We start from the raw sequence: 16,018 nt of genomic DNA, 5'->3' as shown, positions 1-16,018 counted from the left end.
TTACCGAGTAGGATTAAATTATTTACAAGTGTTCATATTTTTGAGTCATGGCTTCACTTTTTATAAGCAGTTATCCTCAAGCAGTGGATTATGCAGGTATCTCTAATAGATTCTATCCCCTGTCGCCCATTTTTCACCCTCAACTTTTAAAAGAGCAGATTTCAGTATAATATTTTCAGTAAAAGCTCAGATGCATTTTCTTTGTCTTTTAGCTTCAGACAAGCTTGACCGAACCGATGACGTTGTCCAAGTCCATATCGCTGCCCCGTAGCGCCTACTGGCATCACATCACCCGTCAGAGCAGCGTTGGGGAAATCTACAATTTGCAAGGCAAGTAACTTCAAAACCAAAGCCCCCACCGCTGCCTCCAGGTGGACCAGAGGGCATGCAAATCGCCCTCCTCCGCCTGGCTTCTTCCCCTTTGCTTCCATTCATCAGCTGTCACTGGCTGCAGTGGGAGCTCAGAGGCTTGCGTGGTTTTTCTAAAGCCATCATTTTATAGACTCACCGTAAAAATTATTCCAAAAATCACAGAGGCCTGAGGACCTAATTTGGCACAGGAACTTGACAAGAAACATACAAAACATGATCAGAAAAATCGCTCCTGCTGGGGTCTGTTTCATGCTATGTTCACAAAGGATTTCTTTTTCGGCATCTTTTTTCTTTTAATAGGGTTAAATATCAGTTCAGGAGGCTCAGTTGAGTTTCTGTGATAAAGCGCTACGTAACCTACTCACGGAAGTCTTAGGGTTAACCAGTGCCTTGACAAAGAAGCAAAGGGGAGTGTGTGGGCAGGAGACAAGTGGAAATCTGGGTTCTGTATTTCCCCTCGTGATAAATGGTTGACTGACTCACAGGGGAATGGCATTCCCGCTGAGCCAAGCTAATAGCTACAGTCTCTGTGAAGAGCAGCTGAATCTCAGCCTTGGTGGTTTTCTTCCTGTCTGATCCTTCAGGTAAAATACTCAGCTGCAATCGGTCACGTAACAGTTGACCAAGTGGAAGAAATAGAAACTAAGAAAAATAAGGAGAATAAAACACAGCAGAGCACACTGGCCCAGCTAACATTTTGGAACCCAGAGGCCTTGAACCTCACAGGCACCCAAGTTAATACCTGTTAAAGGAATGACCAGGTGCTGAATGACGCCTCAGCACCCTCAGACGTTCTGCATGATTCTTTGCTTTCATAGGTGAACTTCTGGTCATCTTAGCAACACTGAATGTTGCAACCAAAAAAAAATTTTTACAAGATAAATGAACTTGTGTATTTTCAAGCACTATTTACTTTCCAGGGTTTCAAACCTAGAATAGAATTTGATCAGTGGAGTTAACAATTAAAGATGCATCCTGCAAAGAAGAGCAGAACAATTTTAGTCACTTATGGAAATTAAATGCACCTTATGTTTCAAATAAAGCTCTTATGTTCCAGTCGGTTTCCTGTACTCAACAGGTAAGTCACGCTTTTGTATTATTTATATGAGAAAATCTTTACTAGGATAATGATTGGAGAACGGAGAGAAGGAAGGGGGAACTAGTTCGACAATCACATGTATCAGAAAGAGGATACAGTCACCTCATTATTTTGCTTCCTTAAACAGATGCCATCAGCTCTACACACTAAAATTGCCTCAGCATCATGATCTTGTAAAATTAATCTTATTCCTGTGACTAGAAATAAATGTAAACTATGATTTTGATATGTAGTTACTTTTATTTAAACATGTATATATATATATTTGAATATCGGTACCCACTAGATGAAAACTAAAACAAATACTTAAATGAGAAAAATAATCATATTGCTAAGCAAAAAGAAAGTGAGATGTTCTTGCAAGTAATTCCAAAATAGGTCTGAAACAATGGACTGGTAGCTTTGTGTCTTGCCAAAGACTTTGTCAGTAATTCCAGCAAACAAAAGATTTGTTTTCGTGGTAAAATACATGGTGGAAACTTTTCTCTGAAAAGAGGGCTGAGGTTCAGATTGATAGTAAACTTCAGAAAATTTTCATATACACCCAACTAACAGCATCAGGATGCATCGAAATTTCTTAGAACAAGAGACTTGTCAGAGGACAGTGTTGATATACACCGTAAAATAGAACCAATGACTGATTAGAATACTCTCATGTTTTAATCTCACAAGTATCAATATCCATCAATATCCATCAAGTTACGGGCTTGAAATGTCTTACAGTTTTGATGAGCAACTTACTTCAGTTGTTCGGTTACTACAGTTGTTTACTTACAGTTGAAGCAACATGGTCTCGATATCCATCCTCCCTGGTGGTGGTTGTGTAACAGAAAATATGCATTGACTAAGGTCATTACTGTCAATCACATAAACATAGATTGTTTGCAATTTAAATTGCATCTGACTATACTGTGGGTTTGTTTAGTATATTTCTTAAAGAAATACATTCTATATGCCCCTCATGTCTGGCTTTATTATCTAAATAGATATAAATATCCAGATGATAGATCCTGGTGGATAATATCTAAATAAAACAGATAAACAGTAATTAGTGACACTTGAACAGTGATAGGTTTATTCTCCTTTCATCTGTTGCTGCTTTGAGAGAAGCAGAGGTCCAGGGGCCTGTTGACAATCATGTTGACTTGTGCACACTCTGCCCAACCGCACTCTCATGCAATCAGCACAAAATAAAACTACCGAGACCAGAGAGGCATAAAAACAAGCCCTGGGCCTCGCTAGCGCTTCTGAACTTCTATGTTTTTTTCACTCAACACCAATTACAAACTGTGTTATTTTGTGTCTCACCTCCTCTGTTGTGCCTAAGAACTCTTACCTCTTCTTTTTTTTTAAGATTTATTTTATTTATGCATACAAGAACTGAGGTGTATGCATACAGAGGTGCAGGGGGTGAATGGATTCACCAGAGTAGGGAGCAGAACGAGCAGCTTGACTGAAACCCACTGCTGAGGGGAGCAGCGGGCGAGACAGGAGAGGTCTGCTGCGCCATGTGGGTCAGCTCCCTGGCTGGGGATCAAACTCAGGCTGTCATGGTGATAGCACTGAGACTTAACCCCTAGGCCACCAGGGAGGCCCTCTCACCTCTTCTTTACAAGAGGAGAAAGTAGTTGGGCCACATCCTCATTGATCTTCCGGGGTCAAGAAATACTCTGATGATGATGAGCAACCGCAGGTAGCACTGAGGAGTGGAAATACATCCTTAGAGTGTTTTCATCATGTTTTTGATATCCTGGGAAGCTGAGATCAATATGCATTAAATTCAGCAGGCTTCCTTTCCGAAGATAAACAGAGAAAAGTCTTATATATTTAAGGCTTAATAGGTTGGGTTGATGAAGAAGCAGCAGATTTTCTAGAATTGGGAAAGAAAAGCATTCGCGCGTGAAGCCCCATCCGCTGTACCTAGACTCATGTCAGTCCCATCCGACAGCACGTGGCTGTGTTTTGTCTATTCCGTCCCATCCCGTCACCCCTTCTATAGCTCTAAGAGCAGGAGACCCTCAGAAAGACTTTCTTTTCAATACTGGCACCTTGCATTTGCTTGACTGTTTGGAAAGAAGGGAGATATTATGTGCCAAACCTCTCCACGCCACTACCAGGACGTGCTGTGCAGTGGACGTTTCTGTGGTCTCCCAGCTCCTCACTGCACGCCAGCTCCTGGCATCTGAAGGCGGAGAGACAGAATGAGGGCTCTGACAAGGACACGTGAGCAACGCCTCGGCAGCCACTATTTAAAGCTCTGCCCCCAAATGGCTTGTGATGGGCTGACACCCATCACCTCTCCTTGCAGGAGTGAGTGGTAAATAAAAACTCCTTGCTCTTTGCCAGATAATAAGGATGATTGATTTGTGTCTGTAGGTAATTTTCAATTTCTATTTCTCTACCTGGACGTGAATGGGAAATGTCACCGCGCAGGCTGAGCTGTGACCCCCCTAGACTTTGGGAGACCCGACCTGTGCGTGGGAAGGGAGTGACATGTTGAGCTCTTGACTCAGAAGTCAATGCTGCACACACCTTTTGCCTCTGCATTGACAGAAGCGTGATTTCAGCTCCACGGCCTTCAGCAGAGAATGTGCTGGGCATGAGGAGCACTCACAAAGAGAGCAAGGGAGACAGGGGCAGCGGGAGGGAGCAAAAGAAAGGAAAAAGGAGATTAAGAACCAAAACTAAGAAGGTTAGGGATTTTCTTACTCTAAGGGCCTCACTTTGACTTTGATCTTTATTCTATATATTTACACGTATTTATCGGACAGATTTCTATGACAAGTTCTTTACATCAGGATGTGTGATGATAGAAAATACCATTTATTGAAAATGACAAATCAAACTAGTACCAGCCATGGATGGAGCTGTGGCAAACGCCTAGTGAGTCTGTTGGATGCAACATGAATTAGAAAATGCCTGTTCTGTTCCCCACTCCCTCTGGTGAATCCTCTCACCTCTCATACCTCTGGCCTGTACCCCAGTTCTCGTATGCATAAATAAATAAATCTTAAAAAAAAAGAAAGAAAGAAAGGAAATGCCTGAGAAAGGCTCCTAAACTTATATCCCCGAGGGACGACACCATGGCGGCCCCCGGGGAGAATTCCCAAGATGTTGCGATAGGAATCATGGTCTCTGGCCCACAGGCCTCCCTCTTGTCAGCCTGGCACGCGCTCAGGTCTTCTGTGTGGGGGTGCGTCTTTGCTTTGAGGTCTTGTACTGACCCCAGGCCCCTGCTGCTTTATTTTCACAAGCACAGGAAGAGCTGTGAGGGCCTGGGGCCTGTCCGGCACCGCTAATTGGGATTCTGCCTCTCCCCACCGCCGCTTCCTCCCTGGGGTCAGTTCTTCTGCCAGTGTCATGATGACGAGGGCACCAGGAGTGTGAGCTCTCAAGGGCCCCCGTGATCTGGCTGTGGGGTGTGGGGGGGCCTCTCCTTGCATTTTCCCTGATACCTTCAGTCACGTATTTGTCCACAAAATTATGTGGGATATTCTCGTTCATTCGAGCAGCCTGAGGCCTGCCTCTTAGAACAAGGGTGATTGGGGTGCTGTTGCTAGAGTTCTGCTTTCAATGACGCTGATTAATATTCAAATGCCAACCCTGAACGGTCTGGCTCCCCTCCCCTGCCTCCACACATCTGTGATTAAGCAGCAGACTCAGCACAGCCGCTACCTGATAACAGGAAGACGGTCCTGTGTTCCCCCAAAGGGCATCTGCGGCCTCCACTCCTCAGGACAGGTTGCAAACGGGCAACTGGAATTCAAGATAACCTTCAGAAAATGGTAAACAGAGTTCTGACATAGATTAGAGAGGCTAATCAGAGGATTTACTTGCTCTTTGCTCAGAAATGACCCTCTGTCCTTTCCTGCCCGTTTCATTTCACGTTCATTTGTATTGAAATTGCTTCCATGGGGAACCTTCTGTTTCAATTTCCATTCTGTGACGTTCTCTAAATTGCAAAGTTCATAAAAGCTTCCTGAAGCAAGAAAAATAAAACACAACACAGAACGGTGCAGAAGCAACTAAGGAACTTGCCTGGGCCCAGCCGCCATGTTGCCTGAGTTCTAGCCACACGTTGTAGGGGGTGTCGGTCACGGAGCCCCAAGTGGCCCATCCCTCCTCACCCTGTCCCCGTGAGGCCCAAGTTGCTTTGGCAACAGCCCTTAAAAACATCAGCCACTTCCTAGAAGCAGCACCTGCTTCCCGTGAAGCCTTGGGAACGTTTAGTACACAAGCCTGCCGGGATCATTGGCTCCCCAATGGACACCATCAAAATGGTCAAAATAGTCTCCCCATAAAACATTCCTCAGGGTGTGTGGCCATAGCTAACCGTGCCCTCTTTCCATGCTCCCGTGGACAGCAGTGTGGCTTTAACATGTTCACGTGTTTGTAAACCTGCTTCTTCGGCTGGATCGGGAGGCAGCGACTTAATGAGTCCCCAGGACTCGGCCAAGCCAGGGGCTCGGTCAGTGTGAAGAGGCTCTATCTGGAGAGGGTGAAGTCTGCAGTTCTGACTTCAAACCCAAGTTTGAATATTAATTTTACTGCAGGTGAGGTGTGACTTTGGACAATTTACATAATCTCTACACTCCATTTCTTTTCTCTCTAAAGTGAGGAAAATGGCACCTGTCTTGGTGCTTAAATGAGATCATCCACATGAGGATTCAATAATTCTTAACCATTGTCAATATATTGAAGTGGATTAAATTTCCACTAAGAAGTTTCTCTGACAAAGGAGAATATGCTAGACTACCCCAACTTATTCCAGTATATGCTTTAAACTGTTGTTATAGAGTTTCAGCTCTGCCTGAGGAATTTGGTTTTATTCTAAGGACTTTATTAAGTCCCTTTATACTAAGGACTTTATTAAGTCAAGTTTTAAGGAATGGTCTCTGGCTTTCAAAGTTCTAGAAAAACTAAATCTAACTCTAACCCTTCATTTTTAATGCAAGAAAAAAATATATTATCAAGCTTAGGTCTTCATTTAATTTTTCTTCTTCCCATCAAACATTGGTCCCTTAAGCAACCCTTCCCCCTAATCCCCACCAAGCCTTACACCCTCAGTCCAGGGAGCCGAGGGACACTGGACCTTATTTGTCAGGCCAAGGAATAGCAAACCTCCTGGAAGGAATTTATTCGCTCCAGTGCAAAGAAAATGCCCCACTGTATCCCACTCACCCACACACCCACCACCACACCCAAGATGAATCCTTGCTGGTTAACTTCCCTCATAGCTTCGAAGCCTTTCTAAGAATGTTCTTCCACAGGACACCAACCTCTCTGCTAATGTGGGTGAACTTTGCTTGAGTCAGTTAGGATTAAATTTATTCTTTCTCATGGGATGTGTCCTATTGGCTGGACCAGGGGTGACCAGCAAGATGTAGGCTGCTAATTAAGTGCCCCTGACATAGTGTAGTACAAACTCTGAAGAGCACTCAGACTGTGAATATAGCAAGTCAGACATTTAGTCATTTTTTACAGATAAGTTAATGTCATTACTAAAAGATAAAAAACGAAGAGCTTCCAGATGTCATATTGGATTAGTATAATCTACCAATGGTCTTATTAAAATAAATTGCTTTGCTCTCTTTAATTCAAACCTGAAATTAAAATTTCTATTTGGTCTCTATACTTGATTTTTCTGCATTAAGCTTCACAAATTCAATATTTTAAAAATAAGTGGCAACATTTTAATTCTATATTAAAAAAATTTATGGAAAAAAATATATATTCCATTTTATTCTGTAGAGAATAATCATAGTATATAATAATAGTTCAGGGAAAGATTAGTACAACCAGGACCATAGCTCAGCTGACTTTGTCATGCATATATGTGAACGTGCATTCGTGCACACCCAGGGAGAGAGAGAGAGAGACTGGGAGAGAAAAACTTTCCTTTACACTTCTTGGTCCCTACAGCTGAAAAATAATTAAATTGACACAAGACAGATTAACAGGAGAAAAAGACCAGTTTATTTGTGTGCAGTGGAGGTACCACAAGAATGCAGGACGTGTGATGGGAACTGAGCAGCATGCTTAAATACTTTTTATACAAAGGGACAATAATTCTGTGCATAATTCACAGCATGGGAATTTTTGTCATTTAGACTCTAACTCAGTGGAGTTTATTTACAGCATGAGACTCCTCTGGAAGTAGGGGCTTCTCTCCTGGTACCCGGAATGCCCCCTTCACATGGGAGATTTATTTCCTGCTTTCAGGAAAAAGAGGGGTCCGAGAAACTCCTGCTTTGGCTTTTTCTCAAGCAACTTTAATTTAGAACCTATCAGGCTCTGCTTCACTAATTATCAACTTCATAAAAATGCCTTCAGGAGAAAAAGCTCAATTGTATTTTTTCCCCTGACCTCTGTTTCCTGTTCAGTTTTTGAAACATCATTTTTGTCTCAGGTCCTTTCACTAATGAGCCACTGGTTCATTTGGTTGTAATATAAGCCTAACCATCGTATTTGGTACATTTTCTCCTTTGTTTTCCTTTGTCTACCACAGAGACTACAGCATCCAGAGACTTGATAGTGATTAAAGGATAAGAAAATCTGACAAGTATGAGGAAGTTACATCAGTAAAATAACATACCAGACATGAAGTGCAGAATAATGTAGATTTAAGCCTGGAGGTGACCTACAAAGACATTCTAGGACTTACTTCACCACCCTACAAGTTATAGAGCTAACTGAAGTTTTCTCAAACATCCAGTATTTTAACACTTAGGACCATCGTTCTATCCATTTATTGAAGAGAAACATTAAGAGTTGAAGCTGTGTGTGTGTTTGCGCTAATGTGTGTCTTTAAAACAAATTTTGGAGTGATCTTAGACATTAGTGGTTACCATTGTGTATTATATTGGTTTGGTAGGGAGTTTAGAATCTTTGCTTTACTATTCATCATACAAAGAAGAGAAGTTCAATGTCAAACTTTATGTGACATAATGTCTTTTACATGTATGTTCAAAGACAAAAGCTGTGCCATTTAGAACAGCGTTCTCTTACTGATAACATCACTCTATAACAGAAATTCTTCTTTCCTTCTCATTCATCAGAAAACCCCAGTATTACAAATGAATTTGGGGACTTGCCTGCACTATGTACATTTGAGGATTAGCCTGTGTGTTCCAAACTAACACGCCTGTTTTAGAATTCTGTGTATTCACCACCCCCATCCATGAGCTGAAACACATCTTTGAGAATAGTTTATCATTCCTGAATATAGTTGTAAAACATTTTAAGATCGTCTAGGTTTTTGACAACTAGTTGATTAGCATTTCATTTAGTAAAATTCAACAATGTTCTTAAATTCACAAAAACTCACATTAAAAAAAAAAACAAAGCAAATGATAGCGAGTGATCATTTTCACTGTGAGGCACGTGTGAACATTAATGTTCCAGCGTCTACAGGGGAACGTTACAGAAGTCGAGGCAAGTGGAAATGAAAATAACACGCGATCCCTTTCATTGTGTGCTGCCTATTTCCTGAATACTGACTCGTCCTTCTGAAGGCGCTTACTCAGGGGCTCAGAGATGGCGCCCTGGCTCAGTCATTCCACAGCTTCCACGTGTTTAACTACATGAGCTTTTCTTGCTTAGCAAATGAGTAGGAACAGGCTCTCCTGGTGTCAACAGAGAGATGCAGGAACATGTGACAATCCTCTCAAGGAAGGAGAGGGTGGTTTGAGTACACAGTCTGCTACCCACAAGATAGCACCTTGGGTAATAGTGCAGATATAATCTCATACAAACCACAGAGACTCCTGAGAAGGTAAACTGCTATGGATGCAGTTTTTATAGAACAAAGGTGGCATCACTGTCAGCTCAGCTCAGATCAGCTCACCTCTGCCCTGCTGATCTCCCCACCAGCCGGCAGGTGGCTGCTGCCACCCCATCTTGCAGTGAGGAATCTGCACTGCACAAGTAACTTGCGTTGACACCGAAAGCAGAAATATCAACCCACGTGGGCTTAATTTTCTAGCTGGATTCCCACCGGGATGGCAAAGCGATCTAACAACCCCCTGGGAAACAGTTTTCAGCAAAATGAGCCAAACGTTCATAATCTCTACCCAGTACATTCTCCCTGCACCATAATCAAGTTTGCAAGAATTATTCCTCTAACAGGCAGGCAACAGCTAGTCTCAAATGTGCTTGAAATGAGACAACGCAGATGGAAGTCGTCTAAGCAATTTGTGGGAAATCCACTGCATTCAAAGTCAAGTCTACATGGCTGGGGCTCTGCTTTTACAAACAGCTTCGCTCCTTTGGTGGCAAACTCCATGCACATTGTATATGTAAATGAGTTGGTTTAATGCCAGTGGGTTGCCATTGCTTTTTGTTACTACTTTTCAAGCTTATAAACCAAGTTTCACATTAAGTTCAACATGCCTCTCTCAGTGCCAATTTCTTTGGAAGTGTCTTGTTTTGGAGATTTCAAGATCACCTTCCCAGTAGCAAATCTGTTTTTTTTTTCTTTGTTTTTTTTAAAGGTTTATTGTATTTATTTGTGCATAAGAGAACTGGGGTACAGGCCAGAGGTAGGGGAGGTGAGAGGATTCACCAGAGACAGAGTGGGGAGCAGAACAGGCACATCAACTGAAATACATCAATACTCATGGGGTAGTTTCACATGTAAAATTATCCACAACCTGAAATCTATAGTCTTGATATTTATCATCAATGTTAATCATAGATATGTTGTCTGTGATCAGAAAAATATTTAATGATGTTATGATGATTTATCACCAAGATATATAGGGCCTCCCCGGTGGCGCAACAGTTGAGCGCTGGGTTGCAAGGCTGCCCGCGGCCTCTGCAATGCTGGTTCGATCCCCGGCTGCTCCCCGGCCACCGGAGGAGGGTCCCACATGGCGCGCAGACCTCTCCTGCCGCCCGCTGCTCCCCTCAGCAGTGTCCTTCGGTCCTTCTGCCTGCTCTGCTCCCTGCTCTGGCTCTGGTGAATTCTCTCACCCTCCCGCGCTTCTGACTGTACCCAGTGCTTGTATAAATAAATAAATAAATAAATAAATAAATAAATAAATAAATAAATAAATAAATAAATCTTTAGGGGAAAAAAAATCAATGCATTATCACCAAGATATATAATTATCCAGACAAGGAAAATACAAAATAGGTGAAAATTATGCAAAATACATCACCACTGTAACTAAATAGATACTTTCATATTCTACAAATAAATGTCTCAGTTACAGGTAAAGAAGCTGGGTACATTTAAAATGGTATCACCTGGGGTTATATAAAAATGGTCATTTTAATTGAATTTTGCAAATAAATGTGATAAAATTCATCAGCCTATTTCTTCAAATGAAATAGTTGAAAAATAAATTTCTAATGTTGTGAAATGGCTGCTATCAAAAGAAAACTTATCAAAGTAAAAGTGACCTTTTCACCTAGGTGACAGCTTTCATAGGCTATTTACTTTTGAAAGAAAACCTTTGTTGCATTATAAACAACTAAAAATACATGTTTCTAAGTGAAGAGATTTCATCATGGAAAAAAAGATCTTTTCAGAATTGAACAGTCCATTTGTGATACAGAATCAGCTCTGGACAAAAATAAATCAGAAAGATTAATATAACCCACAGTTAATAAAGCTTTTTAATTATTACCACAAAGTGGAAATATCAAATAAATATTGAGACTATTGAAAGAGTGGACATTTTGAAGACATGAGCTCTGTTTTTTCTGTCAGGATTTTTCTAGATTTATCTGGAAGTTTCATGTGTCCTATGATTTCCCAACATTTTGTGCATCTTCTTGAAGAAGTTATTGTAAGACCGATAAAAGCAAGTTGTGTTTCATTCAACCAGTCTTATTTTAAAGAACATATCCTGGGCCTCCCCGGTGGCGCAGCGGTTGAGCGCTGGGTTGCGAAGCTGCCCGCAGCCTCTGCAGCGCCGGTTCGATCCCCGGCTGCTCCCCGGCCACCGGATGAGGGTCCCACATGGTGTGACAGACCTCTCCTGCCGCCCGCTGCTCCCCTCAGCAGTGTACTTCGGTCCTTCTGCCTGCTCTGCTCCCCGCTCTGGCTCTGGTGAATTCTCTCACCCTCCCGTGCTTCTGACTGCACCCAGTGCTTGTATAAATAAATAAATAAATCTTAAAAAAAAAAGAACATGTCCAAGTAGCTCATAAATCATTTAAAATCCAAGTTTGCTGTTCATTCTCATCAGCCCCTCCTGATGGGACCCATCCTTTCTCCTTCCTGTGGGTTCCCAGATTCTCATTTCTCGAAGGACTTCCAGGGAAATGCACAGAACCCCAGGTCCAGGAGTGTTTGCACAGATGGACGTAACAAATTGGTACCTTTTTATTGGCTGGCTCAGTCTTGATTCAAAGATAGACTTGGGGGCAATATAATGAGCTTGTATCTCAATCTTAGTGCAAGACATCTGATTGAGACTGGGTATAGAACTATAATTAGATATTTAATTATAATTAGCAAGTATGATCTTTATTTGTAAATATATTGATACAAGTGTATTATATGTATTGTGTTATTTAATAAAATGGTAACTATACTTATTATCATTACACATTTTGAATATATTCATTTAGCATTATGTTTATTGACAGCATATCAATAAATAATATAATTATAATTAATTATAATCAATAGGACCTCCTTAATTTTTACAGTCATACATTGCACTGATAATATTTTGGATACATCAAGTTAAAATATGTTAATGAAATTAGTTCCTCCTCTGTTGGGAGAGACCCCGCGCAGTGAGCAGGAGGGCCTTGACCTGTGTCCCTAAGGCATGTGAAAATACATGCGTCTCGGAGGAAAACCTCTGAGTGACAGGACCTGGTGTTGAGAGCCCGGAAAGTGACCTGCGTGGAGTCAGTCCTCTACATTTCCACAGTCTGAGAATAACAAAAATAATGAGCGGACTTCCCAGGCACTAGCTAGGGGGCGATAAGATTATGTGCGTGAGAACTAACCACCTGGTACCCTACTGTCTGAAGTAAATAGATAATAGCAAGAAAGTAGACAAATCATTCATATGTGTTATCATTATATGGTATACTTTGATGTTACACCTGCTGCAATTGAAATGGTATATAATGAGCACTAAGACAATGAAGATTTGCTGCATGCTGGACATGACAGTCCCCCATGTCTGATTTCCCTCACCGTTGCGTCCCAGGTCCAGGACTCACTAGAAGTCCACACTCCTCCTCCTTTCTACATGTTTACCATGTTACTATGATCACTAGTAAACATAATTTTAATGTGTGCTTCATAAACAGCATGCCCTACAGCAGGCCAGGACTGGTGAGGTCCTTGAGCAACCAGATTAACACAACTTGGAATTATAGTCTCTGAACTTTTCAGAGACATTTTTTCAAGAGACGTTTTTATTTTGAAGTCTCTTTGGGTTTGTATTCTTGCTTATTTATAATCAAAAGTATCCACACCCATGCTTTTATAACTTGATTTTATAATTGAACACTCCATGTATTTCTAGACTTATTTGAATAACAAGATTGGTTGTAAATTTTCCATTAAAATTTTTATAATTTCCAATTATTCACTATTTCAAACAGCGTAACAAACACTCTAGTGCCATTATGTTCTAAATTTGTGTTTAAAATATGAAATGTGCAACTTGTGACATTATAAAGTCATTTCTATCCTTTTATTAATATCTTATTATTCATATAATAAGCTTACCAGTTAACTTTTGACATAAAAAATAACAAATATCTGTGGGGATAGTAAGATCGTCATTCTAAAATAATAGTGATTGTTAGACATGAAATATGAACTTAGTGTTCATTGAAATAACTGCTCTAGACAAAATATTATGCAGTTTTGTATGAGATTTTTTATATGTAAATAAATGATTGTCATAACATTATAATGCCAAAAGAGCATACTTTGTTTTATTAAAATAATATGAAATATTATGATGCACTTGTAGCTGATTATGCAAATAAAATTGTGATTCATTTCTGCAAAATTTCATAAGATTAATTGAAAATGTCTATCAATCATCACTTCATATTGTACTACAGTTTATTCTGTCCAAAATAAATTTATTGGTGAAGGTAATTGGAGTCATAAGCTATTCCTTAATACCTGTCATGTATGCCAACATAGTTAGCCCACACAGGCAATTAAGATCCATCTTCAAAAGATAGGGGATTTTTGCTTTTAATTGAGATTTTCATATCATGTTTGTTAAAGTTAATGTGAGGTTCATAGGACTTTCCATTTTCTTGACCATAGACCTTAAAGAGAAGCAGCTAAAATTGACTTCACTATTTCTTTTTTAACAATTATAAACTCAAAGTCAGAGATTGTTTGTCAGACATGCCAATACTGAAAATGCAATTCAAAACATGAATCTGTGAACATGAAGGCAAGCTTTAAATAGAAAAACGTCATCTCATTTCGAACACAATCATCGTATGCACTGTAATTAACCACTGCTAGCGCCCTCTCGAGAGGGTGGCTACGCAGGCTTGGAAATGGCGCTCCTGTTGCTGGATGGAGGCCAGCGAGGGCTGCGTGTCACAGACGTTTATATACGTGGTGACAACCTGACATCAGCCATGTTTTGTTGACCTACTAAAGGATGTCAAGGTGTAAGTTTGCCTGTTTGGAACTGGAAACTCAAAATATCCTTTGGGTGTTATCTCCTTATTTCATTCCTCAAATCTGGACGTTAGTCATAAGATGCAGGTGTGCAATGATGCGTTTTGACACAGCAAACGCCTTTGCATACACTGGGTGTTGAATTCTCTGGATACTCTTTTGCTTTTATTTATAATATTTTCCAGCAGCCACTTATCTATGGCTGATTTCTGCTTAGATGTTAATAAAAAAAGTCAGTGACACTCATTCTGCAGCAGAAGCTACTGTGGTTTAAAAAAGAAAGGGACGTTCAAGTAAAAAATATTAAAGAGGCAGTACATTAACTAAAAAACAGATTTTCTTCTAAATTGCAACAGTTCCTGGGAATCTTCTTTTAATGAATTCATTTGCCATGAGTGCATGGGTGTGTAAATCCAGCTACCACTAGAATTCTCCTTTTGTTCAGTTGCCAAATCTAAAACTCAATCACAGCATTATTTGGTTTTTATCCCAGTGCTCATTGCTGCCATGTTCTGGTCTTTGTTTCCTCATCCCTGACATTATTCATCACATAATTAATTTCTCTCCTGCTTCATGTTTTATAATTTCCCTGCTAACTTAGCAAATACTTTGTGCAAAGGCTTAGCTCACAGTTGTTAATGGGAATGTTAATCAAGCATGATTAGCATACTTCTTGGTCTTTTTTGGAAGGGAGATGTTCTCCCAGAGACAAACCCTTAAGTGAACTCATCAATACTCAACTCGTCTAAACACAAATTAAATGAACTGCAGGATAATACAATAGAATTGGGAAAGTTAATACTTCTTCATTCCATGATTTCCCATACAAATAGGAATAAAAAAATATTTTAATAACTTTGATTATCTCTGGGTAATTTACTAGTTTTTAAATCTCTGATGATTGTTTAAAAAAAAAAATCCCAGAATGTAAAATTTTAAATGCAGGTATGACATCTCTTATTCAATTAAAATTTTAAGTATATGCATTAAAAATAAAGTGGCTTTAACTTTATGGATTCTTCCTCCTTTAAAGGTGGAGAAAAAAATGTGGAGAATAAACAAGAATTCATGGCATTGCAGACAGTCTTCATCTAAGATGAATATAGAGGAATGATTGGCATAAACCAATTCGTTGTACATTAGCTTTTTTTAAAAAAGGTTTATTTATGCATATAAGAGCCAGGGCACAGGCCAGAGATGTGGGGAAGGGGCATGGGGGAGGGAGTGAGAGGATCCACCAGAGACAGAGTGGGAGACAGAACAGGCAGACTGACCGAAGTACACTGCTGAGGGGAGCAGCAGGCGCGTCAGGAGAGGTCTGCTGCTCCATGTGGGTTGCTCCCTGGCTGGCCAGAGATGGGACTCGTGCTGAAGAGGCTGGGGATTGCTTCATAGTGCGGTGCTTAACCCCTTGCACCACCAGGGAGGCCCTATATTAGCTTTTTTATTGACGTATAATTGACTTATCAAAAAAATTGTGCAAAACTCCATACATGCAACTGGATGAATTTCAAGCAAAGTATCCACCATGTAAAAGTCACCAGATAAAGAGTCTTAAACCAAATCATCCCTTTAAGCAGTTCCTCCCACCCTTTTTTTTATGAAAATATTAAGATCTACCCATTTACAAATTTTAAAGTCTGCAATTCAAAATTGCTAACTATATGCTCGAGACTACCAGCTCTCAGAACTTACTCACCTTGCACAAGGGAAGCTACCTCTCATCAGCACCTCCCAGCTCTCCTTCCCCAGCCATGGCAGCCACCCGTCTACTCTCTGTTACTCTGAGTTCCACTATTTTAGATTCCTCATCTAAAATTAAGCATATGGCATTTGTTCTTCTGGGTCTACCCTATTTTACGTATCATGGTATCTTAAAAAAAATCCCTGTTGTCTCAAATGGTACAATTTCCATA

General features: G+C 40.5%; 1 protein-coding gene across 1 annotated transcript in view; it reads left to right on the top strand.

Moving 5' to 3' along the window:
- Window positions 1-16,018, top strand: part of DOK6 (docking protein 6) — a 329,181-nt gene that overhangs the window by 269,221 nt on the left and 43,942 nt on the right. The window contains exon 7 of the mRNA XM_037508418.2: window positions 213-330. Within this exon, the coding sequence (XP_037364315.2) occupies window positions 213-330 (118 nt within the window). The remainder of the gene's footprint in view (window positions 1-212; window positions 331-16,018) is intronic.

The sequence above is a fragment of the Talpa occidentalis genome, unplaced genomic scaffold (genome assembly GCF_014898055.3).
Source record: "Talpa occidentalis isolate TD23 unplaced genomic scaffold, MPIMG_talOcc4v2.1 talOcc4.13, whole genome shotgun sequence".
Classification (NCBI taxonomy): domain Eukaryota; kingdom Metazoa; phylum Chordata; class Mammalia; order Eulipotyphla; family Talpidae; genus Talpa; species Talpa occidentalis.
Note: the sequence above shows the minus strand (reverse complement) of the source record. Positions and strands in the feature narration are given on the sequence as shown.